This window comes from Dasypus novemcinctus, chromosome 6 (genome assembly GCF_030445035.2).
Source record: "Dasypus novemcinctus isolate mDasNov1 chromosome 6, mDasNov1.1.hap2, whole genome shotgun sequence".
Classification (NCBI taxonomy): Eukaryota; Metazoa; Chordata; class Mammalia; order Cingulata; family Dasypodidae; genus Dasypus; species Dasypus novemcinctus.
In genome coordinates this window covers 24,366,405-24,392,712 of record NC_080678.1, presented here as the reverse complement: position 1 = coordinate 24,392,712, position 26,308 = coordinate 24,366,405, and the positions used below count along the sequence as shown (strand labels likewise).

The window sequence follows — 26,308 nt, the reverse complement described above, 5'->3', positions numbered from 1 at the left end:
ATATTCATCCATAAAAAGGGATGAAGTCCTGATAGATAGATGCTCCAGCATGGATGAACCTTGTAAACATTCTAAGTGAATAAGCCACTTAAAAAAGACCACATATGGTATGATTCCATTTTTATTTATTGTCCAGAAAGGTGAATCTAGAGAGACAGAAAGTGGATTAGTTGTTCCCTAGGGGGTAAGAGGGAAATGAAAAGTGACTGCTATTGAGACAGCTTTTCTTTCTGAGGTGATAAAATTAACTTTTGAAAATCAATTGTGGCGATGTTGTACTCTGTGAATAAAAACCACCGAATTGTAAACTTCAAATGGATAGATTTTATGGTATAGGAGTTATTAATATATCTCAATAAAGCTGTTAAAAGAAAAAAAAGAAAAAAAGAAAAACACAGTTCAACACTCTTACCATGGATAAAAGTCACCGATAAAAGAAAATTTTGACTGGTTTGACAAAACAAGGTTATTTGGACTTTATTCCTCTTCCACAGACTGTTGGTCTTAGCTCATTTACAATTTTATCTGCTTATCCCATGTGATATGTAATCAGAACTCAGAGCCTCAACAGGAAGTGCATAACAATTCTTTCAAACAAACTTAAAAAAGAGTTTAATAACATTATCTAATAGTGTATTAAAGCACTGCTTTGGTGCCATTTTATGATATTGAGTTCCATTTTGAAACAACAGAACAGCTTACACAGATAACACAATTTCACGTTACTAAACATTTTTCATTTCGAAAAGTCCATCATGTCTGGTACAAAGTAAATAGCATTCCTAGGTGCTTTTAAATCCCTCTCTAATCTACTATAATTTGACAAGAATTTAGAATTGCAATCCACAAAATACAATCCAAAACTAGGAGCAGCATTCACATAAAGCCAAGTTTGATTTAAACTAAATGAGCTCTAGGTCACTCATGAATTGTTTATATTCTGTTTTGTGTTTCTAAATTAATTTCATATTCTAGTTCACCAAGTAGATCATACAATTCCAACCTACTCCAGTCTCTCCTTTTTCAAGATATAAAACCACGTATTTGTCTATATATTTTACATATACTAACTTTTACCTATCCTCCTAAGGAAAATCTAAGGTCCTCACAGGAATCTAAACTCACCACCTTATAAATCTCCCCATAATTATGTATGTCAAGTTTCCAGGCTTGGTCCAATTCTATCAAGCTACAATATATATTGTATATGTATCTTGAATGTGAGTGTGTGCATAATCTATGCTTCATTTCCAATACATAAATATATGCTAAATACCCCCAAATGTTCAGCAACTCCTGACTTTCTTCAGGAAAGGTCTCTTCCATCTCCCCCATCTTATCCTTAGCAGCCTGAGCTTCATGTACCAACATACCGGCTAACTCAAAGTTCCTCGTGCATACCTTATATTGTCACACCTCCAATGTCACATTTGTTGACCATTGGATTGCTCTCTAGTCCATGAAAAGGTTGTTAATCTTTTAAGGTCCACATCAAAAATGAACTGCTCTAGGGACCCCGGCTTAATCTACCTAAATTAGATTTAGGTAATCAGAATTAATTCCTCCCTTTTAAGGGCCCCCATGGCACATATACCATATATCATGGCTTGACTGATACAGTGCCCAGGGACATGTCTTTCTCTACTAATACAAATTCTCTCATATCTGGGACTATTTTATTTATGCATGAATTCCCTCACAAAATTCATGCTTGTAACCCCTTCACATTATAGAAAATAATCTATATTTTCTATAAACTTGCTAAATTGAATTATTCTTATATTCACTTCCCCACAACACCAAGAATAGCATGGGGCATATAACAGTTAATCAGTAAAGTTGATTGATAGAGTATAAGTTTCTGGAAGGAAAACTCAAATTCTCACAGCCCGATTTTAGTGACAGTTAAACCAAACCTTTTAAATGTTACACCCTAGACACCCCTCCTGTTTCACCCTACTTCTGGCTCAGTCATGAATGGTTAAAGAAATAATCATTTTGTGCTATACTTGGTTGCAAAAACAAATGTTTTATAAATAATTTCTTGTTTATAAAAAATGGAACTGTGAAATAATTGGGAAATGAGATATGCAAAAAGAATGGCTACTTTTGGGAGGACGAGGTACATACTAAGGAAAAGAAATATGAAACAGAATTGGCAGCTGAAAATGATTACGATAGTAAAGCTTCTGACGATTCAGATTGGAAATAATTCTCATGCCTACCCATTCTACTATCCATAACCATTAACTTAAGCTTTTGCTGATTTCAAGTAAATTCTTTATTAGCATTTTTCTTAGATCAGTACCAAGTAAACTGAATGAATAGCAATAAAATGGTCAGATAAGTTACAAAGCAGTATTGATACTCTTTCAGGGCAGTTCATTTTGGGGATTAGTACCTGAAGATTATTCTTTTCTTAGTTCTTTAGCCCAGTACTGATGGTTACTAAGGACCAAATAAGAAATTTCTGAATGCATTTAGACCACAAGAATATAATAGTTATTAAACAAAGCATAAATTTAAATTAGTTGCTTTAAAAAGTTTCATATTTAGATACATTTAGATTCATTATTAAACAGAGTGATAAATCTCTTAGGTTTAAAAGGCACTGATATTAAGTGAAAAAGGTATTCCTCTTACATCAAAATCTTGAGAACTTGTCAAATGTCAAGTGTCATTTCACCTGGTAATTTCAATGTCTGATATCAGTTAACACTATTTAGAAGCTTTCTGAAAAGTTCCAAGTAAATATAAAGCAAAACATTTCCTCCTACTTTGGCCTAATTCTACTTTTCTTTCTCTATACATTTTTTTAGGATGCTCAAGAACTGTCAACCACCTATTTGGGGTTGGTGGTAGATTTCTTCTTTCATTTCACTTTAAAACTGAAATTTTTTTAACTACCAAAGTAGTAGTGATTGGCACTAAGAATTTAGTATATAGCTCTCAAAAGAGCCAAGAAAAGGCTGTTGTGAATGTGACTAATTTACAACTGTTTGGAATGGCCCCTAGATGAGGTTTTGTTCTGCAGGTATCTCAGCAAAACATAAAATCATTCCAAGCTGCCATAAATGGTGATGTTTTGTATAGAAAGATGTTTTTGCATAGGCTACTAAAAAGGCTAATGCTGCTTTTAAATAACATGCTTGGATTTGCAAAGAAAAACATTTAAGTTCATGAAACATCTTTTTTTATCAATGAAAAAAATGACAATTCTAGAAATAAACTATCACAATAAATAAAAATGACCCTATGTGAATTGACCAGCTCCCCCTCACTAAAAAACACCTATTATTTGTACAATACATAGACATTTTTTATAATTATAACTCTCAATTAATAACTTTAAAATGTTTAAAACATCAAGCCAAAAGTTAAAATATTTTAAATCTGTAATTGAAATTAACTGAGAACATAAACTGGATTTACAACTAATGTGTCCCCTAGAAGCTTTCTTATTATAAACGTGATCGCCACCACTCCTACCAAAGTAACAAAGGAGAATCCAAGTTTATGAAAATAAAATTCATTGAGAATATTAACTTTCTGGTGACTTAAGTGGTTATATTGAAAATAATTTCCTATGAAAGTATTTATTAAGAAATTCCCAAATTAATTTCATGCTAGAGTTATTACAAGAATGCTCATACACAACATGCCTATATCCATTATACTGGCCTTTTTCTCAGACTCTATAAACATATTTTAACATGGACTGGCCCAAAATTTTCACTTTGGATCAAATATTTAATCTATGTTGGAGAGATCAAGAGGTATAGATTATAATTTCACTGTAAAAAAATTACAATCTAAATTTTTAGTTATCTGATGTCTTGAGTAAACAGTTCGGATAAACATTGTTTATGCAAACTTTTCTGCATCCTTTACTGGTTGATTATCTTGTAGATTCTTTGAATCATCTTTTTTCAAACTCAAATGTTGAATTATTTTCTTTGAGATTTTATGAAAATGCATGAACATCACAGTTACAAATCCTAAAAACCAAAGGAGACTATTGCAAATTTCAGATTTTTTATTTAAGTATACATTTCATATTAAAGTTTCAACTCATAAAATTATGCTCCAAATTAAATAATTTTAAAGATACACAGTTACTTAAATATAATGCTTTCAATCTAGTTTATTCATTATCATGAATCCTTTTGGTTCCTCGACATGCCTTTGTTTCATCCCTTAAGGCTTGATGCAGAAAATAACTGCCTCAGAGGTAGTGGCAAAAATTAAGGATACAAGGGAGATCCAGTCTTAGTTATCAATGATGACACTGAGAGGCATTCAGCATCACAAATATATTATTCAAATGTAACTGAAAAACTAAGCTATATGATTGACCTTCACAAAGTTTTACAAATAATGTATATTTCATATTACTAAAGATTGAACTACTAACAAGCTACACCTAAGATACTTTATTACTTCTGAGTCCTTTAATACTACATCAATATCCGGCTTCCAATTTCCACTCTTTAAAATATTTCTTCATTGTGTTCCTACTTTTCAAGGTGCCAACATTTACAGTAGGAATGATTTTCTCGGGCTTCAGCCACTGGACAAAACGTTTCATTTCTAGGTAGCTGCTGTGTTCACTATAAGGAATTCCTGCAATGGAAAAGTTCCAAATTAATATAAGGCAAATTTTCAAATTATATACTAAAAATCAAACTAATTTAAAAAAATGTACAAGGCCAAAATAAATTAAAAGAGAAAAGTAAAGCAATTCAGAGTATTTTTGCCAAAAATTCCTTGGTGTTTTGTTCTTGTTAAGAATGCATGGTGGGAAGCGGACTTGGTCCAGTGGTTAGGGCGTCCGTCTACCACATGGGAGGCCCGCAGTTCAAACCCTGGGCCTCCCTGACCTGTGTGGAGCTGGCCCATGCGCAGTGCTGATATGCGCAAGGAGTGCGGTGCTATGCAGGGGTGTCCCCGCGCAGGGGAGCCCCATGCACAAGGAGTGTGCCCCGTAAGGAGAGCCACCCAGTGTGAAAGAAAGTTAAGCCTGCCCAGGAATGGCACTGCACACATGGAGAACTGACACAACAAGATGACGCAACAAAAGGAAACATAGATTCCCATGCCACTGACAACAACAGAAGCGGACAAAGACGATGCAGCAAACAGACACAGAGAACAGACAACTGGGGCGGGGGAGAGAAGGGGAGAGAAATAAATAAATAAATCTTAAAAAAAAAAAAAGAATGCATGGTAAAATCTTTCATGGATAAGGATTAAAACATTAAAATATTCTTAATATTATATGTATTTAATAATAAGCATTTCTAGAGATTCCTATTTATAATTAGGCTTTTCTTCTTTTTAGACAATGCTTCCCTTTAGACACTTTGCTCAGCTATGGATTTCAGAAAAGTCCTGGAAGAAATATGCATAAAACTCATATAAAGTTATATGAGTACAAAGAGAAATTTAAAATGTGAATACTGTTAGACTCTTCACATTTTTCTTGAATCTTAATTTATAGCTCTTCTCAAAGACGTAAAATAATTACAAACTTAATGTGAGAAAATTAATAATTATACCATATATTGATATGTTTCCTTTAGTCTGGGGAATAATATCTGCTATACTTGTTAACTTGTTAGAATGTGTCCATCCTGTAGGTCGAAACGCCAAAATCTGATCATATTTCCCACCACACTTCTTCAAATGACTCTGTAAACCCTGTTAAATAAAAATAGTATATTGATTCAAAGATGGATTATTCAGAATTAAACAGGATAATTAAAGATGTTTCATTGGCACAGTCACGGGGAATTTTCATTAGTTAGGCATTGGCTTGCAACAACCTAGTACAGTGCTTCTAAAAAAGGAAATCACTAGGAAAAAAAAAGAATCTTCTTCCCTTTACTTATCTGAAGTTAAATAAGCTTAACAGCAGCCTGAAAAAAAGTAGGATGTCCTCACACGAAAAGGAAATAATAGGAAACCGAGGCTTTAAAATATAATTATATATAAACTAATTATAACTTAGATAGCTATTAAAACAGAACTCTCCAAATCCCACTATGGAGAGATACTAATATTAACATTGGTAAACATCAATCCAAAGATATCTTCATGCTTCTATACTAATTATACCAATAGAAGATTGATGGGTTGAGACACTGATATAATTTTATAAGAATGGCCTACATTTACACAGTAGCACTCTTCTCAGGTGTTTATCCCTTTTCATCTTTTAATCATGAACTAGAATAATTTTAAAAGTTTTCCTGCTGTAACAACTAGAAATAATATGCTTCCCTTATTAATCTTGAGTAGAAGAGAACTTCTCCAAATTAAAGTCATCGTTTAATCTTTAAAGGTAAGAGAATACAGTTAAATATAATAATGGCCTGACAAATACAGAACATGTAATAATTTGATCAAAATCAAAACTTACAGTTTAATGTAAATTTAGAATAAAATGATAGCTTTATATAAAATAATAAAACATCTAAAGTGCATACAATGTCTAATAGGATTTCCTAAAGTGTTCTTTTCTTTCTTACTCATATATACTATGAAATACTAAAGTGTTTTAAAAGATGCTAGCATACAATTCTGAAGAAATCATAGGACAAAACTATTCATCCATCTACCTATTTACTCTTTCAATCAATATCCATTCTAGTGTCAGGCCGAACAATTTTTTAACAGACATTTGTATTTCACTGAACTGATAACGATCCTTTGATTTCTCTTATTAAACAATCTTTTATTAAAGTCAAAACAGAAATCCTTACCATTGAATAGTCATATTTCTTGCCAACTACCAAAAAAGCCCTTAAGTTATGGATACGTAACTGTGTTGCCAATACTATATTTCTAGCTCTACAAATTTTCTAGTTTTTGTCTTGCTAAATAATACGTTATTTGATCAATTACAAATCCTTCTTCCCTTGTCCTCACACTAAAAAGAAATAATAGAAAACTGAAGCTTAGAGCAATTATACATATAGTACCATAAACGGAATCTAACTTTTAATATAGTTCATCAAACCTATCCTTTCCTATTTGACTCTGTAAAAATATTCAGGAGAATTAAATGAGAAGTAATCTCTGTTTTTCATGAGACAAACTTACCACAAAAACATTAACCTATGCCCCAAACAAAAACATAATATTATCACATAAACCAGTCACTAGGCATCCATTAAACACAATTTTATAACTATTCTCATGAGGAATTTTATTAAAAATGATTTATTCAACACAAAACCCCTGATCTATGACTTGTCCCTTTCTCTGTTCATTGGTAACCAGTTTGTGAGAAAAATGCATGTGCCACTAGAATTGTTTTTTCTATGAATTCAGGAGTTGAACTAAATAGCATGAATGGTATTATTTATAGGACTTTAAAGGTATGCTGTGGAAACCCTGAAAATTCCATTGAGTTGACATTTTCACAAAAAGTCATTAGCTTTGAAGCAATTAAACTATTTTGGGCTGGTAAAAATTGGCTATAAATACTAACTGAAATATAGCATTACAGTAATCATCAGTTTCTGCTCTGTCTGTGTTCTGAAGATAAGAAATCTTCAAAAATGTTCTCAATAGCTGATCACTTTAATGGAGGAAAGGGAAATGCTGCTGAAGGCAACATTAAAAAGAGATGACAAACCCAGAAAAACACAGACTTAATGAGCCCAGATCATTCCTTTTTTTCAAGGATGCTAGACTCAAAAAAACAAATATTATCAAAAGGTGGAGAAGGAACATTTTGTTGTGTCATTAAAACCAATTTGAATTCCTGTATAAAACATCAATCTTGAGTTTGCAGATCTATGAGGACTTAATTCCTGTATACATTTGGATTTGTAAATGCATGATTTGAAAAAGAAAGCAGTGTGTATCAGAAAAAACAGACTATAAAAGCTGTAGGTGGCAAGCAGGTTATTGGAGAGGAACACACGACCTCTTCCTGATGAAGGTTTATAAATTCCCTCTACCTGTGCCCTAGATGCCTTCTCATAAACCTTGTCAGTTAGTCCTTTCTCTCATGTATCTTCTATTTCTCCCTATCCACAGACTCCTTTCCCTCATAATATAAAAATCTTCATCTCTTATGGTTAAAAAGCAAACCAACCAACTCCTATTTGTACACATCCATGTATTTGGCTTCTCGTCACAGCTATGCTCTTATGTTTCCTTTGTCTATTTCCTCAACTCACACTCATTTTTTTTTTGTCTTCAAGGCAGGTAACTCCTGGTTTTTTGTTTTTTTAAGCGTACAGTTAAAAAAAGTACACAGTTCAGTGTTTTTTTAGTATTTTCACAAAGTTGTACAAACATCACCACTATATAATTCCAAAACACTGTCATCACTCGAAAAAGAAATCCATACCCACTAGCAGTCACTCTCCATTACCTCCTTTCCTAACCCTGGCTACCACTAATCTACTTTCTGTCTCTATAGATTTACTTGTAACCAACATTTCATATAAATGGAATCATACAACATATGTTGTTTTATATCTGGCTTCTTTCCCTTCGCATAATGTTTTCAGGTTCATTCATATTGCATATTTTATTCATATAATAAAATAATATTCCATTGTAAGCATATATTAAATTTTGTTTATCCATTCATCAGTTAATGGTCATTTGGGTTGTTTCCACTTTGGGGCTTTTATGAATAATGCTCCTATGAACATTTGTGTACAAATTTTTGAGTGCAATTGCTGGGTCATATGGTTACTCCATGTTTGATTTTTTAAGGAACTGCCAAACAGTTTTTCAATCCCACCAGCAATCAGTGAGGGTTCCACATTTTTATATTCTTACCAATACCTATCATTGATCTTTTTTATTATAGCCATCCTAGTGGGTATGAAGTTGGCTTCTCAGTGTGGTTTTGATTTGCATTTCCATAGTGGCTAATGATGTTGAACTTTTTTTTATGTGCTTCTTGGCTATTTGAATATCTTTATAGAAATGTCTTCTCATTCATTCCTTCGTCCTCTACAACCTGGCTTCCCCCTTCAACTCTTCGCTGAAGCAGTTCTTGTTCAGGTTACCAAAGATGTTCTAAATGGCAAATTGTGTCTTTATTTGACATCTCTGCAGCATAAGGCACTTCTGTAGACTCTTGAAAAATTCTAGTTCTTTTGTTTCCACAATACCCATGACTCCTCTACCTTTCCTTGCCTTATCCTCTGAAATGGAGAAGTTGTTCAAATATAAACTAGGTTACTGGAAATAAAATTTGAAATAAAAATAATAAAAATATGTCATACTCTCCTCAGGATATCAATATTCATTCCCACACAGACTGGATACCTCCCAAATTTTAAGTATGTTTGCAAGGTTGTCTTAAACACTAAAGGAGAAATTCCGACTTGATTATCCCAAATTTTGTTATGAATTACATATTTACAAAAATATACCATAAAAATCTTACCTTAATCCCATGAAGAAATGAAATAGTTATACCAGAGAATTTCCTTACTCAAGGGGTAGACCTAAAAGACTCATTTTTTCACACATATAAGGGTTATTATTTATAAATCAGATATAGGAGTCTGAATCTGAAGCTATTTCAAAAAGCTTCATAAAAGTTATTTCATGAACATTATAACAGAAGTGAAAATATGCTTTTTGAGCGTTGTATTTTGAATTGTTTTTTGTTTGCTTTTTGGGGTACCAGGGGCCAGGAATTGAACTTGGAACCTCCTATGTGGGCTGCCCTGAGTTGGTATTTGTTTGTTTTGCTGGTTGTTTGTTTGTTTGTTTTTAAGGAGGCACTGGTAACTGAAACCAGGACCTCCCATGTAGGAAGCAGGTGCTCAACCATCTGAGCCACATCCACTTCCTTGAATTGTTTTTAATACACAAGTTTGATGCATTTCATTGCCAGGTGACAGAATATCAGTATATGGAAAATGAACAAATCTGACAAACCCCCAAATTACAGTGAGGTCACATGGTAAATATCTCACTTCATACCACTGAACTAGTGCTAGAACTTAACTTCCTCTTAGGATGCACTTCCATTATTATTTCATTTAATCCTCAAAAGTAAATCTTTCAACATATATTAATATTATAGAGGCTTAATATTAATACAGAATGGAGTAGACCCTAAAGAAAAGGAAGAACTCCTTAGGACTCCCCACTCATTTCCCCACTCATCCAGAAAGAACTGGAAAACAATTTCAAAGGCAGAAGGCTTGAATGACCAGATAGTTGCAGATTAAAAATTTTCATTTTTGTTTCTTCCCTTATACTAGTTCTTTAGTTCCTAAACTCCTGTTGAGTATATTAATTACTCTACAGAGCTACACACCAAAAAAATATTTTCTAAACGGCAATTTTGACTATAGGTGACTCTACTCTAATTGGATGCTTTTAAGTTAAATGCAGATAAAATGGGATTCCAGTTTACAGTCATCAAATTACCCTTTCCAGTTGATCCTAAAAGATATACCTTTTGAACACTTACCTTAAAATTAATTTGCATCATTGGGAGAAGGTGAACTAATGCTCTGTCCATGTCTGTGGTGATAAGGGAATTAACTTCTGGTATATTGAGGCAACGTAATGTTTTATACTTTTCTTGGACCATGCCCACTTTAGAACCCAAAACATCAGCAATGGCTATAGGCAAAGGAAAAGGTTAGAATAGTTAAAAAAAAAAAAACACAACCAAACAAACTAGAGTTTATAAAAAAATAATAAAGTTATAACTCATCAAAATTTAAAACTAGAATTTATCAAATAAAAAGAAATCTAAAACATTCACAAATTTTTGCTACATTTCAGAAAGGCTTAATAATTCTGTTGGTAAGCTGTGTGGAAAAAATTGTGAAAAAGTCATAGACTTAATTTTATAAATTCCAAAAAAATCTCAAAAGAAAGGGGTACAACAAGGGAAAGGATCAAATTTGGAGAGTTAAAATCCTGCCTTTATCACTTCATATCTTAATGTTTAACATATGAAATCATGCTTAAGAAGGTTTCAGAAGAATAAAAAGAAATGGAAAATACTTTGCAAAATAATACTATATTACTATAAGGCAAACTACACAATTACACATCCAGAAATCATTTAGGAACAAAAATTATAACTGTTCTCTAAAATAATGAACTGACAGCTATTCTCAAAGAACACAGCAATACAACTATGCTATCTTTCACAGTTTATTAAAATACTAATGTAACATGGACAATTCTATAAACACCTTGTAGATATAAAGCTCCCATAAACACACTTATCAAATATTTCTATTTGGTTAAACCTTTCGAAGTTTCAAGGTGTCAAACTCTACCAAATTGTCCTTCAACTTCCAAGATAATAGTGAACCACTTCAGGAAATAAATATAAATTGAAAGAAAAGAGATTGAAAGGGCGCTATGCAAAAAGAATCTGATCTTTATAATATATTAATGTACATTAGATACAGCTACCACTCACCTAGGAAGACTTTCTCTTTTCCAATGGAATAAGTGCCACAGACAACAAGAGTACGTGGGTTTAAAGTTACAGCCTCAAAGGCAGTGTTGATGGCGAACTGAATAACTTCTTGCTGAGATGGAAAGGAGTATTCTGGGCTGCAATATCTGTAATATGGAAAATTAGTACTTAATAAAAGAACAATTAAGAAAATCGTAAGAGGAAGTTGGATGCTGTTTTAGAAAACAAGCTTTAGCAAAATTATATATGACAACAGTATTATACATTAAGAGCACTGCAATTTATTTGCTGCCTGTGGTTAAAATATTTGTTGTCAGTTATTGACATTTTATGAAGGAATTTTAAGTTTTCATTATATCTTTTATCACCCTCAAATAATGAAACTGTATTTTGAAAGATATTTTTCTTCTCAAAAAGTAGTTCTAGTCAACAGCTATTTCACTCATGAACTAATTATAAACATCAATATATATTTTTTAAACTCCTAATCACTATCAAAGAAAATACTGTTACCAAATCCAATGGATGTGTCATGATGATGGGAACGAGTGTTGGTGGGGGGGGGGGGAGAGGGGGGGTGGGGGGGTGGGGTTGAATGGGACCTCACATATATATTTTTAATGTAATATTATTACAAAGTCAATAAAAAATAAAAAAATTAAAAAAAAAAAAAAAAAAGAAAATACTGTTTATCAGGATTATATTTGGACTGAAGAATTGTTTTAGTAAAAAAAAATTATTAAAAAAGGAAACTAAATGTGAATTTAATGAAGCAATTTGAAATCAAACAGTTAATATTCATATGGTCGATACCTTCTCTTTTTAGGATACAGAAATCTTTCTAACATAGTATATAGGAATACAACAGACCCAGTTGGATCTATCTCAAGACACTAATACCCAGTGAAAAAATAATGAGATTGCTATCAACATATATTTGAGATGACAACTAAGTATCTTTTATTTAAAAAGTCATAAAATAAAGAGCAAAAACCAAGGAAATGTATTTTTCCCAATTTTCAAAATTGTTTTTGTGGGTTAGCAATCAGAAAAGAGTTAAAAAATTCAGGATTGTGTGTAGAATACAATTGCATAACAAAAACTTTTTAAACTTATTTTCTTAATTTATCTGATACTTAAAATAGAAATAATAGAAAAATTAGCTGCAATGCTAAAACACTAGATGTGGAAAAGTCATCATTTAATAAATATGCCATCCAAACTCTCTTCTTGAAACAAGTTGAAGTATTTACCATAATTAATTTCTAACAAATTGATGAGCCACTTCAATATATAATAAAAAGATAATGATTTATGCCATTATAATTTATAGCTCAGGAATTCAAAGCTGTCACTTATATATTACCTTTTTGAGAAAAGAACAAGTGTAATTTTGAGCCTCAGAGGCAGAATCACATTTTGGTCTCTCTTTCCCCTTCACAATTATACTTAATAGTTACATGGATACTTTGAATGTAAAACCTAAAAAAGGGTTTTCCTGACGTTTGCCCCCAATTTTTCTTCCTTGTTTCAGTAGCAAGATTCTTACATAAACCATATTTTCAAAAATAAATTACAGAAGATTAAGCTATAAACAGTTAAAACAGGTAATCCCAAATTTGCCCTTAAACAGGAATATTGTTTTCAAATAGCATTTTCCTTGTAAACAGCCTTAAAATGATAACTGGCAACAAATCATCACTTTGTTTACCTAAGCAAATAAAAAATGCTCAAATTATTCATAATTTACAGAGCATATACTGTCTGCAGGAAAAAGAAGCACATAAGTAAAGCTTCTCTTACGTTGTATCTAAGTAAAGCATGTGGACTTTCTGGCCTGCAAGAAGGGAACGTTCCATGGTAGGATCTGCTCTGAAGTCTCCAGTATGTAATATGACAGTTCCATTAGGAAGATAAAAAAGGATCATAACAGCACCTGGACAGCTGAACATAAACATTTCAAAAGAATATTCTCAACACAGGAAAAGCACCAAAATGAAGAATATCGTTTTCAGTATCATTAAATTAATACATTTTATTACCTACCATAGTGACATGGCCTCATACCAAAGGAAGCACAGTACTTTAACTGAAGGAAATTTACATCATTAAAAAATGAGTGTGTAACAAAGGGTTAACTCAGTAGGTCTGGGTTTTTCAAACCCTGCACATTCCCAAGAAAGGACTGGTGTTTGTCCAGCTTCTGGGCCCTTGGAATATTCTGCTTGGTAAAAATGTTTTTGTATGCCTGAGGCCTTGGGCCATGTAGCAGTAGTTCGATTAGACAATTTATGCTAACAATGTCATCTACAGTGAAAGCCTATCTTTGCTCTGGGGAGCTGGAGTTTGAGTAGTTGAGGTCTAATACAGGCACTGCATGCCTAGGTGACTGACTCCCAATAGAAACCCTGACACCAAGGCTCAGGTGAGTTTCCTTGTATTATCTCATATTGTTACTGGGAGAACTGAGCGCATGTACAATTCCACTGGTAGAGGACACATGAAAGCTTGCACATAGTTTCTTCTAGATTTTGCCCCATGTGCCCTTTTCCCTTTGCTGATTTTAATTTGTACCTTTCTTCATAATAAATTCTAACAATGAGTATCACGGTTTTTCTGAGTCCTGTAAGCCCTTCTAGTGAATAATTGAGACTGAGGGTAGTCTTGGATACCCCTGATACAATGGGGTTTGGCAGTAACTGCCAAGAGCACATGGAACTTACGTTTTGAATTCTAACACAGGAAATATATAGTTAAATTTGTAATTAAGAACCTTCCCCTTTCACTCTCCCCCTCTGCCCACCCCCACCTCCCCAGCCAACAAAAGATTCAGGCCCCACTGACTTTACTGAGAATTCTATAAAACATTGTTCAGAAAATAAAGGAGGAAACACTTCATAAGGCCAGCATCATCCTGATACCAAAATTTGACAAAACCATTACCAAAAAACACACAACTTCCCCCCCCCAAGAATACAAATATCCATTATGAAAACAGACAGAAAAATACTTAACAAAATATCAGCATATCAAATTCAACTACATATGTAAAATATATTTTAAAAGAGTACATTATAACCAAGTCAGCTTTATCCCAGCAATGCAAGGCTGGTTTAATATTCAAAAATCCATCATAATTACCATGTTTACATTAGAAAGGAGAAAAATTATAAGACCATTTTAACAGATGCAGAGGAAGTGTTTGACAAAATGTACCAATCATTCATAAACACAAACTCTCAACAAACTAAGAATAAAAGGGTACTTCCTTAAACCAATAAAAGTCATCTATAAAAAATCTTCTGCTAATATCATACGTAATGGAGAAAGACAGCTCTCACCACTGTTTAACATTGCACTGAAGATCTGAGCCAGAACAATAAAGAAAAAAGAAAAGAAAAGCACTCTTAAGGGAAAGGAAAAAGTAAAGCAAAACTGTCTTTTTTTTTTTGCAGATGACATGATCATACATATAGCAAATTCTCAGGAATCTACAAAAAATCATCCAGAATTAAAGAAGAGTAACAAGGTAAAGTAACAAAAATAAATTGCCCACCGTCAGGTAAATGGATTAACAAGTTGTAGTGAATTCATACCATGGACTATCACTCAGTAAAAAAAAGAACCTGGTGACACATATGACAGCAGGGCCAAATTTCAAAAACATGCTGTATGACAGAAGCCAGTCACAAACAAGGACATACTTTGGTATCCTATTTACACAAACCCCTAAAAGAGACATATCTAATCAACAGGGATAAAAAACAGTGTTCAAAGGGAATGTAGAGAAGCATGGGGAAAATGCAGCTGGAGTGACCTACCGTCTGTGGTTAGTAGTAATAATATAATATTCTTGCATCTATGCAAAAGATGTACTGTGTTGATACTGAGGCAGTATGGAAAATGTGAGCCAAATGTACACTATGGACATGGTAACAATCAGATGATATTACTTTATCTGTAGCAAATGGAGGGGTGTTGTTTGAGAATTCTGCACATGTGCATGATTGTTTTGTAAGTTTACAACTTCCATCATAAAAAAATATATTTAAAAAATAATAATAGGGTGGGTTGCGGGAAAAACACACCAAATGTAAGATAAGGACTATGATTAGAAGTAAGACTTTGACAGTGTTCTTTCATAGTTTATAACATACCTCTCATGACAATGCAAGGTTTGGTGGAGGGTTGATGGATGAGACCTCTGTATGGTGTTCTGCATGTTTGCTTCGTAAGGTCACAACTTTTACTATCCACTTAATTGTTTATGTATGTTCATATATAAATGATATAAAGATAATAATAATCAGTTTAGGGGAAAACTACTTTGTTTAGTAGTAATATTTTGACAATGCTCTTTATTCATTAGTTAAAAAAGTTTAACAACAATGCAAGTTACTGGTGGTATGGTGAGATGTTATTTATGTTTGTTTGACGTTATATATGTTTGTTTTGTAAGTTCACAACTATTATACACTTATTGTTTATGAACATTTATGTATGAGTGATATATTTCAATACATTTTTTTTTTAAAGTAGAAAAAACAAAAAACAGTGATCAAGATTGCCTGGGGCCAGAAGTGGGGTTGGGGATAGACTGGGGAGGAGCATAAGGGAACCTCTTGGGGTAGGGAAAATGTTCTAGATTTTTATTGTGATAGTTGTTCCATGGGTACATACTTTTGTCAAAATTTAGCAAACACTGAAAATTGACACATTTTGTTTATATAAATTATGCCTTATTAAAACTACTAAAAAATTCATAACTCAGGTTGTCAAAATTGGCAATTAAGAAAAACAGCTGCAAAATTAGCAGAAAATAACTTGAAGAAAAGCAATCCAAAGAAATAGTACTGGCTTGGAATTTAGGAGACCTAAATTTTAGTCTTAATTCTTTCTTTAAATGTCTATGTACTCTATGGTACATTATAGTACTAACATTCCATAAAAATTAAAAAGAAGCATGACTGATAGCTGTAGTTTGGAAGTATGAATGCTGACAGTTAAAAAATAAGGGAAAAGTAAAAGTAGAAAACGCTTCCCAAAAAATCTCCCAAGACTTTAGTACCAAAAGCCTGGAGGATTTCTTAGTTATTAATAAAAGGGAAAAAGAACCCTTTAATATCTGAATGGATTATATATTCTTTGCCATAAAGAATACAGCAAAAGGTTATCTTATGAAGAACAACAGCAACATGTTAAAGTACTTTTTAACAAAGAAGATGGAGTTTCATATGTCAAGCATAGCAATTTAAAGTAGATAAAAAGAATGGGTAAGATAACATTTAGAGGATCTTTCTGTCTAACATCTGATTCTGTAATTGGGCATATATTTTTTTCCAAAAAGAAGAAAAATGTTTTACTAAAGTTCTAAGAAATATCAAGCATATTATTATTATTTTTTTGAGGGACTGGGAATTGAACCCAGGACTTCAAAAACAGGAAGTAGTTCAACCACTGAGCTACATCTGCTCCCCAAGCATATTACTTCCAATACAAACTTTAAAAATAATGACGCCAATGTATTTTCCTTGTATTTTAAAAATAGTCTATTATAGTGACTTTAATACTTACTGATTGGCATCAAGCAAAACAACTTTGATACCATTCACTATACATTCAGTGTCCATTGGTAATGGATGGATATATTGTTCTTGCACATGAAGCTTGCTTCTCAACAAACTGCCAGTTATCTGTAAAACAGGATGTGCTTATTGCTGATACAGTAAAACACTAAACAAGTATTTCCTATCTAGTTTAGAATAACACATCTTAATATCCTCCCTGTTTTCCCACTTAGATTCAAGTAATATGAAGATTGTCTTCCACAATCCAGGAAGATAATCTTTCTAAAACTATGAGGTCTCTGCTTAAAAACTGCCGCTGACTCTAACTATGAAAAGTTCATCATCCCCAGCATGGGATACAAAACCCCTGTGATCTGGCCCATTACCACTTCTCCTATAAATTTGTCTTCTGTTATTCCCTATCTTGTGTCCAAGCTGTTGTGAACTATATGAAGTGCCTGGATTGGGTATATCTCTTAGTGCCTGTGCCTTTGCATTTGGAATGCTCTCTCTTCCTCTGTCTGGACTCAAACAGACCTGCATTCAAAGTCTGGCTTCACTGTTACTAGCTTTGTAACTTGGAGCACATTAGTTAACCTCTATAAGTCCTGTGCTTCATTAATAAAAAGAAGATAATTCAAGAATGCTGTGAGGATTAAATCAGATTATAGCTAAAGCGCTCAGTAACAGGCATTCAGATGTCACTTTTTAATAATCAGTTCAAGGAATCTCTCCATGAAACCTTAACTTAATCCTGGTTAGAGTAAAGCACTCTCTTCTCCCTAGTCCTGGGCATTCTGTGCATTTTTCTATTACAATACAGACCTATTGTTATATTATTCATGAATCTGTTTTCCCTAGAAGCTATAAGCTCCTTGAGGTTAGGTATTTTGCCTTGTGTGTCTTTTTAGGCACCCAATAAATGTTTACACAATGTAAGTTAGTTTTCTCAGTACATCATGAAACAATTTACTGTTCCCATATAATAAAGCACATTTTTAAGGAAAATCAATTGTAACTGTTGTCATTAACTCATTTAATTTTAGAACCTTTATCTGGAATCTGTTCTCTCATTTTTTCTCTGAGAATAATAGCTCTAACCATTTAAATTGTTTACTTTTTTAATCAAGTTGCTTAAAAATTCACAGCATTCTACAAGGTTTAGAATATTAAGACTTACCTCACTACAATAAACTGGAAATGTGAAGGATTTAGACAATCCAGCATAATGATCAGAGTGAAAATGTGTGAGAAAATATGCTGTGCAACCGTCAACCAAACCATACTGAAAGGCATCAACTGTAAAGCCAGTTCCTGCAACGAAAATACCAAAACAGCAGGTTGAGCAAGAGGTCACACAGAAAAAGAGGCCTAATTTGATTTTAAGTATTGAACCCTCTTTCTTCCAATTTAACTTTATAATTTATTGAAAAACTTAAATCACATAATTTCAGCAAAAACTGATACTAGAGATGTGAATAAGTTTTGTAAGCATCTACTAAATATCCCTGTCTTTGAGTAACCGCACCAAATAAATCAAAATGTTAAACTACAAGCCAATTATTTATTTGTTTTACCTAATATTTACAGGATTCTTATTGAGCCCCTAAAATCCTTACTTCAGCTAAAGGAGAACGCTCACTTTCCTCTAAAACATAAATTCCCAAGAACAGTGATATTGATAGGCTCTCCAGGAGAAAAAATTATTGAGGGCTAGAAAATTTTTAGATATTACAATGATTTAGAGGGCCACAGTACAATAACAGATAAAAGGGTCTATGTAGCACTTCTACTTCATTGTAGAGTAGGGACTTGAGGGAAACAGGAAAAATAGGAAAAAATGCTTAAAAAGGCTCCATAGGGGAGCAAAATGAAAAAGGTTTGAGAAACACTGATCTAAAACGTGATATAATCAAGTGAGCTGTGATACGCAAGTAAATAAGCATAATTTCATAATTGTATTGAGGCTTATCAACACATGATATACTAGTTTTAAACTTACTAAAAGTACAAAGAATTAAGCAAACTATTAAGAATACAACGGGTACTATGATGTTCATAAATGCTATTCTCTACAAAACTATTTTGAACAAATTTTAGATCTAGAACATCAATAAAGCATTTTTACAAGTCTTTCTGAAACTAAGAATTTTTGGTTGGTTTAGTCTACTTTGTTCAAAGAGCAGTTATTGATCTCTTCAATAGTAAAATCCATTTCATTGAACATTTTTCTACTAAGTCATTTATGAAGGCATGAGAAATAACAAGAATATGAAAAAGCAAGAAAAAATAGTTCCAATATGGTTTAAAAATATTTGGCATTTGTCATGATGTATGTGTGACATTTCCTTTCTTTGAAGCGCCTTAGCATTTTGTATTTTCATAGGTGCTTGAGTGCCTTTTATTATAGTTACTTAGAGACACCTTTCTTCCTTCCATATTAAGCTTGATCCTTATTACTGTCACCAATCTTTTATAACATGTAATATCTACCTAACAAGCACAGTACCGTGAACATAAAATATGTCCAATTCTGAAATAGAGCAAAAAGACAAAATAGGGGTTGGGAGAGGAATCTATGTTAGAGGCCCATGAAGTATCATGAAAAGTAAAGGAAACATACAAAAATGTTATATACATACATACATACATGTACACACACAAAAAAAACATAGTGTCCTGTAAATACATTATATAGAGATATTTCAACTTACCAGGTATTTTCTTATAGAATGGACATGTCTTTTTTCTTAATTCTCCTGCATTAGAAGATTCTGGAATTTTTGTACTCTCTCTCTGCAGCTTGCTATCAGCTGATTTCAAGAAGACTTTGTCTTTACTTAAATTGACTGTTGCAGATTCTGTATTATTAAGTTGATTTGACTTCTTCTGATGCGCTCCTTCCTGTAGTGAATTTAACTTTTTAAGCCTCTTCCTTTGATGCTGTGCCCTTTCACTAGAAAGCCATCTCTCATTTACATTCGTTGTATCAAATTCTAAATCACTTAAAGATTTCTCTGCTTTCCTCTTACACTGCCGAGACCTCTTTTCATTAGGACTTAGAACTGGATTTAAGTTCATCCCCTTTAATGGGCTTTCTCTCTGTAATTTTTCTTCTTTTCTCTTGGGTGGTAGTCCAAAATACACACCTATATCCATTTGCTTCATTACTTTAGTAGAAGGAGGTCTAGCATTACACTTAGGAGCAGACTGCAATATATTCAAAGGTTCAGCAGCAGTAAATATACTAGAAACATTTTCTATATTTAAAACAGAAACTTTTCTGTCTAGCATACCATCTAATGCCTTTCTGCAGAAATGTACTGGATTAGTACTATTCTTAGCATTGAAGTTAGTTGATAATTTTGTAATTTTACTTTGGGTTGGATGGGAAAAAAGATACTCTTCTCCCCATTTTTCAACAGGTTTTGACATTTCAAAAGGAGAGACTTGATTGGAAAAAGGTGATTCTTCAATTACCTGTTTTTGTTTATTTGATTGAGATGAATGAAATTTTGGCTCATTAGGTTTTGCTTTAGTGGCCTGGTAATTAGAAGGAAGACCCCCTGCTAATGCAGGTGGAAACAATAGAAAATGATAATCAGTATATGCTGGATCATCACACGAACTAATACTCTCTTTATTCTGGGAAATGTGTTGAGGCAAATCATTTACAGTGCGGTACTTATACAATTCTTCATTGTATTTATCCTTAGTTAAGAAGCTATTCACTTTGGAGGAGGTATTTTCAAGGTCCCTCAGTGAGGGAACATGGTGATTTTTTAACAAAGTAGAGCTGTTGTCATCTTCCTCTAGGCTGCCATCTTTTGAGCTTTCAGTAAAAAACAGCTCCTGTTGTGAATCATCCAGCTTGTCATCTGTATCATACGTTTCTTCATCACTTTGTAGGGGAGAATAAGAAATTTCACAGTTGCTAAAGTCATTTTCTGGCAGTAGCAAATTGATGTGTTCCAAGTTGTTTTGGCTGTCTAACTCTTGATCAGCAAAAGGTAAACCACCTCCTACCAGTTTCTCATTATTAACAAACTCTGTAAATTGTAGAGCTCGTTGGGACTTCTGGGTATTGGTAGAAAAGGAAATCTTTTTATTGGTTTCAGTTGGAGATTGAGATTTTCTTGGGCACTGTGTCATCAAGAGGGGATCAGTTGAAACATTTTTTCTGTTCTCACTTTGTTTCAGATTTGGAGACCATTTTTTCTCAAGGCTACAAGGAAAGCCTGAATTAGTTTCACTGGAACCATTAAAACTACCACCTGTTGGTTGTGATGGGCTGTTGAAAGAGTCATTACTAGCCCTATTTTGAGCTAGCAGGAGGTGAGTGTATCTCTTGTAATGAGAAGGCATTGTTGAGGTACAAAAAAGACCATCAGGACACTCTGAAAATTTTAATAAAGAAAAAGGCATTAAAGAATCAAAACATACAGTAAACTTTGGCACCATTAGCACTATAAATTAACCCTATTTTGACAACAGCAAGAATCAAAAGATCAACAAAAAATGTCAATAATTAATCCAGTGCTTTTGCTAAGTGCTATTTATAAAGACAAATACTTTTATATTTCTTTTCAATTTACCTTTCCCTCCCAATTTTTTTTTAACAGTAACACGTTTTTCTTTGCTAACTCCCACAAATGGAAGCTCCTCAAAATGCATGTCATGCTTGCAGAGTATTTCTTAAACAGGTGCTACAAACTGATACCATTGGTTTCACTAGGTCACTATTGCTTAGGCAATAACGAGTAAAGTGAACCGGTATAACTCTCAGAGAACTAAAATAATATTTTCAAGACTACCAATTTTTATCTAATCATGCAAGAAAGATTTATAACTATAGTAATAAATTAGGTCCCATTATATTAATATTCATGACAATTTTAATACAATTAGTTATAGCTGTCATGCACTGAACATTTGAGAGTCTAAGACTTGAAATTCAATTTGATATACAGGGTAATAATAAGGTTTAAGTAATGTGGAAACTATTCCTCATCATAAAATTATGACTTAGGAATATTCTATAAATCATCTTGGCATGTCCATGCGTATGTTCATCAAAAATGACTCCCCCCACCCTGAAAAAAGTCACTTAAATCAGACTTCACTGCTTTTTTTTTTTTGAAGCTTTTGTAAATATAATTTAAAACTATTTTGTACCACTACAATATATTAATTTTACAAATGTAAAATTTTATCCAGACTTCATTGCTTAAAATCTTAAAACTGCCTCATGAAAGTACTTGTTATAGAATGGAATTCAATTCAAGATGGGTCCATTTTAAATTCTGTTCAAAGGAGTTCAGTTAGTGAAAAACCAAAAGAACATCTTTTTTGAGATAGTTTTATCTAGAAGACATTTCACCCTGAGGTGTTCACCATAATTTCAAAGCAATTTAAAAGTGAAAATTGGTGGGGTTTTCACTTGCTATACTTTTCTAAGAAAGTCTAATGACAAATGTCGAAAAAAAAAAAAAAAGAGGATCTCATTTGTATCTTCATGCAGGATTTTAACTATATAACTATAGATTTATAGTAGAATGTCTTCAGAATCATAGTTAACATGAAAGCCATAGTGAGTATTATTTTTTATTTTACTCAATTCTAATTCTTTGAGAATACACGATAACTTCAAAAGATATAATACAATGTAAAACCCATTCTCCATATATTCCAAGGGTTTTCTACACGTTAAATAAGACACTATATGTTTTTAAAGATAATAAAAAGATAGCATTGTTTCAATTATCATTCACATTTTTATTATTATTTAATAAACCAGAACTTTCCCAGCTTCTTTCCTGTACATTAACACAATCAATGCATCACCATATTTAGAAATTAAGACTATAATCGTACTTTTCTATATAGTTTCATAAAAGAAATGGGTAAGTTAAAGTGGCAAAATGAGAATTTTTAAGAAACCTTTACGCCTTTGTCCTTGTGAGTAAACAAAGTAAAGTATCTAGCATAGTAGTTGCTTAATTAACACATAAGAAAAATAACTAAAGTGTTTAGGGGCTTTTATTAAAAAATGGAAATGAATTTAAGCTGTTTTCAAGTTTGAGACCTTTAGAACTATGCCATTGACTGGTAAGTCACAGTCTCATCTCTCTTTTGGTTGATTACTTGCCTTGTTTGTTTTGCTGAACTGAAATACAGGCCTTTTACACTATTTAGAGATCACTATCTTTTATATAATCTTACCTGTTTCAGAAACTGGTAGAGAATCCAAACATTCAAAAACATGCCATCGAGGTGTTTGACCTATTAATAAGGAAAAAGGCATCTGGCAGCTTGGGCAGTATCCACTATAAACTGGACGGATTTTGGGGGATACTTGTTTGTTTCTGTTAGTTCTACAGTGCTTTGCTGGAGTGGTCTCCTTGTCTTGGGACTGCTGAATACTATCTCCACAACTTGAACTCTGACCAGACTCTATAGGAGTCTGACTACCTGTTTCTCCAAGGTACATTTCATGACCCTTTGCCTTCTGTTTAGCTTCAACAGTTCTCTTTTTATTTTTGCTTCGTTTTGAAAGGTATTTTCCATCTATTGCTTTTTCAACGGATTCTGGAATATTTTCAGAGTAATTATTTAGATGTACCAGTTTGGGTTTTCTTAAGGATTTGTATTCCCAGATGTCTTCCTCCAAAACAGTGTCGTCTAACATGGCAAAATAGTTGTATCATTAAAGAAGCACTAATCTGAAGAAAACTGAGAGTCCATTTCTTGTTACCAAAAGTTTAAATGGAATTGTTTTTCTGAGAAAGAAACAAAAGTAAAAAAAAAAAAAAACAAAACAAAAAACCACTAACCATCAGAAGCCTAAGGCTCTGGTAATGAATATAAAACTACAAACCTTATACTTGAGAACGCTTTTACCTGCTCCATTTACACTACAATAACATTTTAAAAACCTACCACAGGGGTAGAGTCTGAGAAGTTTCCCACTGTGTATTTTTACGAGGTCATAATTTATAAAAATAAAAATCAATATAATGGGAAGTACAGGTTCAAAAGCTTAATCCTAGAACGAGATCTGTGAAATTGTCATTCAGGTAGTCAGTTCTTTCAACAGGACAACTGCCCAAATCATTCACAAACCCAACGAGCCCCTGGGCAACTAGCTCTGCAAGTGTTCCAAACACTAAATGGCTATCCTAGCTCACTGGTAACACCAGTCACAACAAAAAGGGTAAAAAGCAGAGATGTGTGCACAGCAAAAAACTTCAGTGTTCTTATCCGTGACTCCTGGATATTCAACAACTTTCGTTTCCCGGGTCAGTCCAGCATCTTCTTCCATCAGCAACGCCCAAACACTGCACAGTGAACAAAATTCGAATATGTGAAGTCGTGCTTGCACTGAGGCTACACTCCTAACTCCAACCAAATGAGGTCTGCCCCGAAAGTGGCCAGTCCTCCCTCCGCCAGTCTCAAAACGGAGGTCGACCTGCCTGATGCCTCCCACCGCTCTACCTTCTCTTTGGACTGTGGAAGCTGCAAAAGCCAGTGAGTGGGGTCTTAACTGTTTCCTGAGCAGGGAACAAGAGTGCAGCTGGGCCAGCCCGTTTCAAAAAAAGCCATCAGAGCCTCCCCTTCTGGGTTCTCAAGAGAACCCCACTCTGGATCTTCACTGCCACCCACCCGGCACTTGCGCGCCAGGGGAGCGACCCCAGCTGCTTCCGCTCCCCTCGGCGCCCCGCTCCCTCTTGGCTGAAAAATCTATTCGCGCCCGCACTTTCAGCATTCCCGCGACGGACAAAAATACAGTATTATGTATAATCCGAAGCCATTAGCTAGACACTGTCAACCTCAAAAGCCTTTGTCTTTGAGCATATCCCTACCCCTTTACCTTTCTTGTCTTGGCGGGAACAGCTTCACTCGGCCAGCGCTGTGTCGAATCGGCTGATTCTGGTCTAAGAGTGGGATGTTAAAACGAATGGGGGGAAATCTGTACCTTCTTAAGTCCTATGGTTTATTTTATTTTATTTAAAATTTCTTCTAAAGCCCAATCATTTCCCGAGTGGAAGGGGAGGGGAATGGGTTCCTTAGATGTCCTAGAACGCTGTCCCAGATGCTATTTCCATGTTGAATCTGGAGCTCCGAATGTTCAGGCTCGGATGAGACCGGAGGAACTGGAAGGGGCGGAGTGGTCTGGGAGGATAATTTAATTACGTGCCCGGGAATTGCGACCGTTTGACTTTGGCCCTTGAATACTTAAAAAAAACAAAAAACCACAAACAAGTGTCAGCCTGGAGTGGGTCTGGTGGAGAGTGAGGTGAACGTGTCGTCTTGAAATCAAAGGACAGTACACGCCTCCTCTCCCCAAACGAAGCTATCCACCGGGTCCGGCGGCTGCCTTAGGAGAGACCAGAGAGAACATGGCGGCCCCCGGAGCCCGAAGCTGCAGCCTCTCTGGCCTGCTCCCAGTTCAGACCTCCCTGGAGTACGCTTTGCTCGACGCCGTCACCCAGCAGGAGAAGGACAGCTTGGTTTACCAGTATCTGCAGAAAGTGGACGGCTGGGAGCAGGACTTGTCAGTGCCCGAGTTTCCGGAAGGTGAGGGGCTGGCTTCTGGGTGGGGACCCCTGGGTGGGACCCATCAGGAGACCTCCCCTTTCTCAGGGACGAAGCTCTTCCCTAAAGCAGTGGGGGAGGTGGGGTTGTACGAGGCTCTCCGGCTTCGCCTTCCTAAACCCTGGCTCGCGCTCACGCAAGTCCCAAGCATCCCAAAGCGGTGGCAGACTATGGGTTCGGGGGGCGGGTAAGGAACCAGCCTGTTCGTCTCTGGATCGAGTCTAGTTCCGGGCCTGATGTTAACTAAGTAGATACTCCGTGAATGTTTAGTGGCTCCTTTTGGCCTGATCGAAATGTCGGATTCCCCAGCATTATCATCATCTTTCTACATCATCCTAGCTAACATTTATTGACCACTTGCTATGTGCGACCCACAGTTGTAAGGGATCTTAGCTTATTTAATCCTCTGTTAAGACTAGTGAGGTACTGTTTTAGTGCTGTTTTACAATTGAGGAAACGGAGGCACAAGGAGATTAAGGAATTTGCCAGAGCCTCACCGTTAAAAGCCAAAGTTGGATTATAACAGACCCCACATTTGCCGGTTTCTTAGTCCTGCCGAATGTGAGACTTTACTATTTAAATCTGAGTCAATTTTTTCTGTCTCCAGCGTTTGAATCCCTGCACTGTGAGCTTTCGGCACGTGAGTGAACAGATACTCCCATCAGTGCTCTTTGTGAAGAACATCTTGCTATGATAGATGAAACCGTACTTT

At 34.4% G+C, this 26,308-nt stretch overlaps 2 protein-coding genes across 6 annotated transcripts in view; one reads left to right on the top strand and one right to left on the bottom strand.

Moving 5' to 3' along the window:
* Positions 1-4,018: 4,018 nt before the first annotated feature.
* Positions 4,019-25,573, bottom strand: DCLRE1A (DNA cross-link repair 1A). Of its 3 annotated transcripts, none has more exons than XM_058298358.1 (10): positions 24,872-25,573; positions 23,224-24,338; positions 19,716-21,398; positions 18,182-18,315; positions 17,009-17,127; positions 13,238-13,378; positions 11,435-11,580; positions 10,463-10,617; positions 5,559-5,700; positions 4,019-4,623 (listed from the first exon to the last, which is right to left on the bottom strand). In XM_058298358.1, exons 2-10 carry the CDS (start codon positions 23,687-23,689, stop codon positions 4,463-4,465), a joined length of 3,147 nt encoding a protein of 1,048 aa, XP_058154341.1. In that variant the 5' UTR covers positions 23,690-24,338; positions 24,872-25,573; the 3' UTR covers positions 4,019-4,462. The 3 variants fall into 3 exon arrangements, with proteins under 3 accessions (XP_058154341.1, XP_058154340.1, XP_058154339.1); XM_058298357.1 differs by lacking the exon at positions 24,872-25,573 and adding an exon at positions 24,546-24,734; XM_058298356.2 differs by lacking the exon at positions 24,872-25,573 and adding an exon at positions 24,496-24,730.
* Positions 25,157-26,308, top strand: part of NHLRC2 (NHL repeat containing 2) — an 85,862-nt gene continuing 84,710 nt past the window's right edge. For 2 of the 3 annotated variants that reach the window (XM_071215662.1, XM_071215661.1), the window contains exon 1: positions 25,442-25,578. Coding sequence is in view for 1 of the 3 variants with exons in the window: in XM_058298359.1 (XP_058154342.1) it covers positions 25,401-25,578 (178 nt within the window). In the remaining 2 variants the exon portion in view is untranslated. Of the gene's footprint in view, positions 25,579-26,308 lie in introns of all 3 variants that reach the window. The other variant, XM_058298359.1, reaches the window with a different exon arrangement.

Bases quoted from the DNA above. Each gene is read 5' to 3' on its own strand.
- DCLRE1A (XM_058298358.1), bottom strand. From the start codon at position 23,689: ATGTTAGACGACACTGTTTTGGAGGAAGACATCTGGGAATACAAATCC. The intron at 13,379-17,008 runs GTAAGTATTAAA...GTTTATGTTCAG, and splicing joins GTTTTGCTTGATGCCAATCA to CTGTCCAGGTGCTGTTATGA. The intron at 5,701-10,462 runs GTAAGTGTTCAA...TTTATTTAACAG, and splicing joins TGATGCAAATTAATTTTAAG to GGTTTACAGAGTCATTTGAA.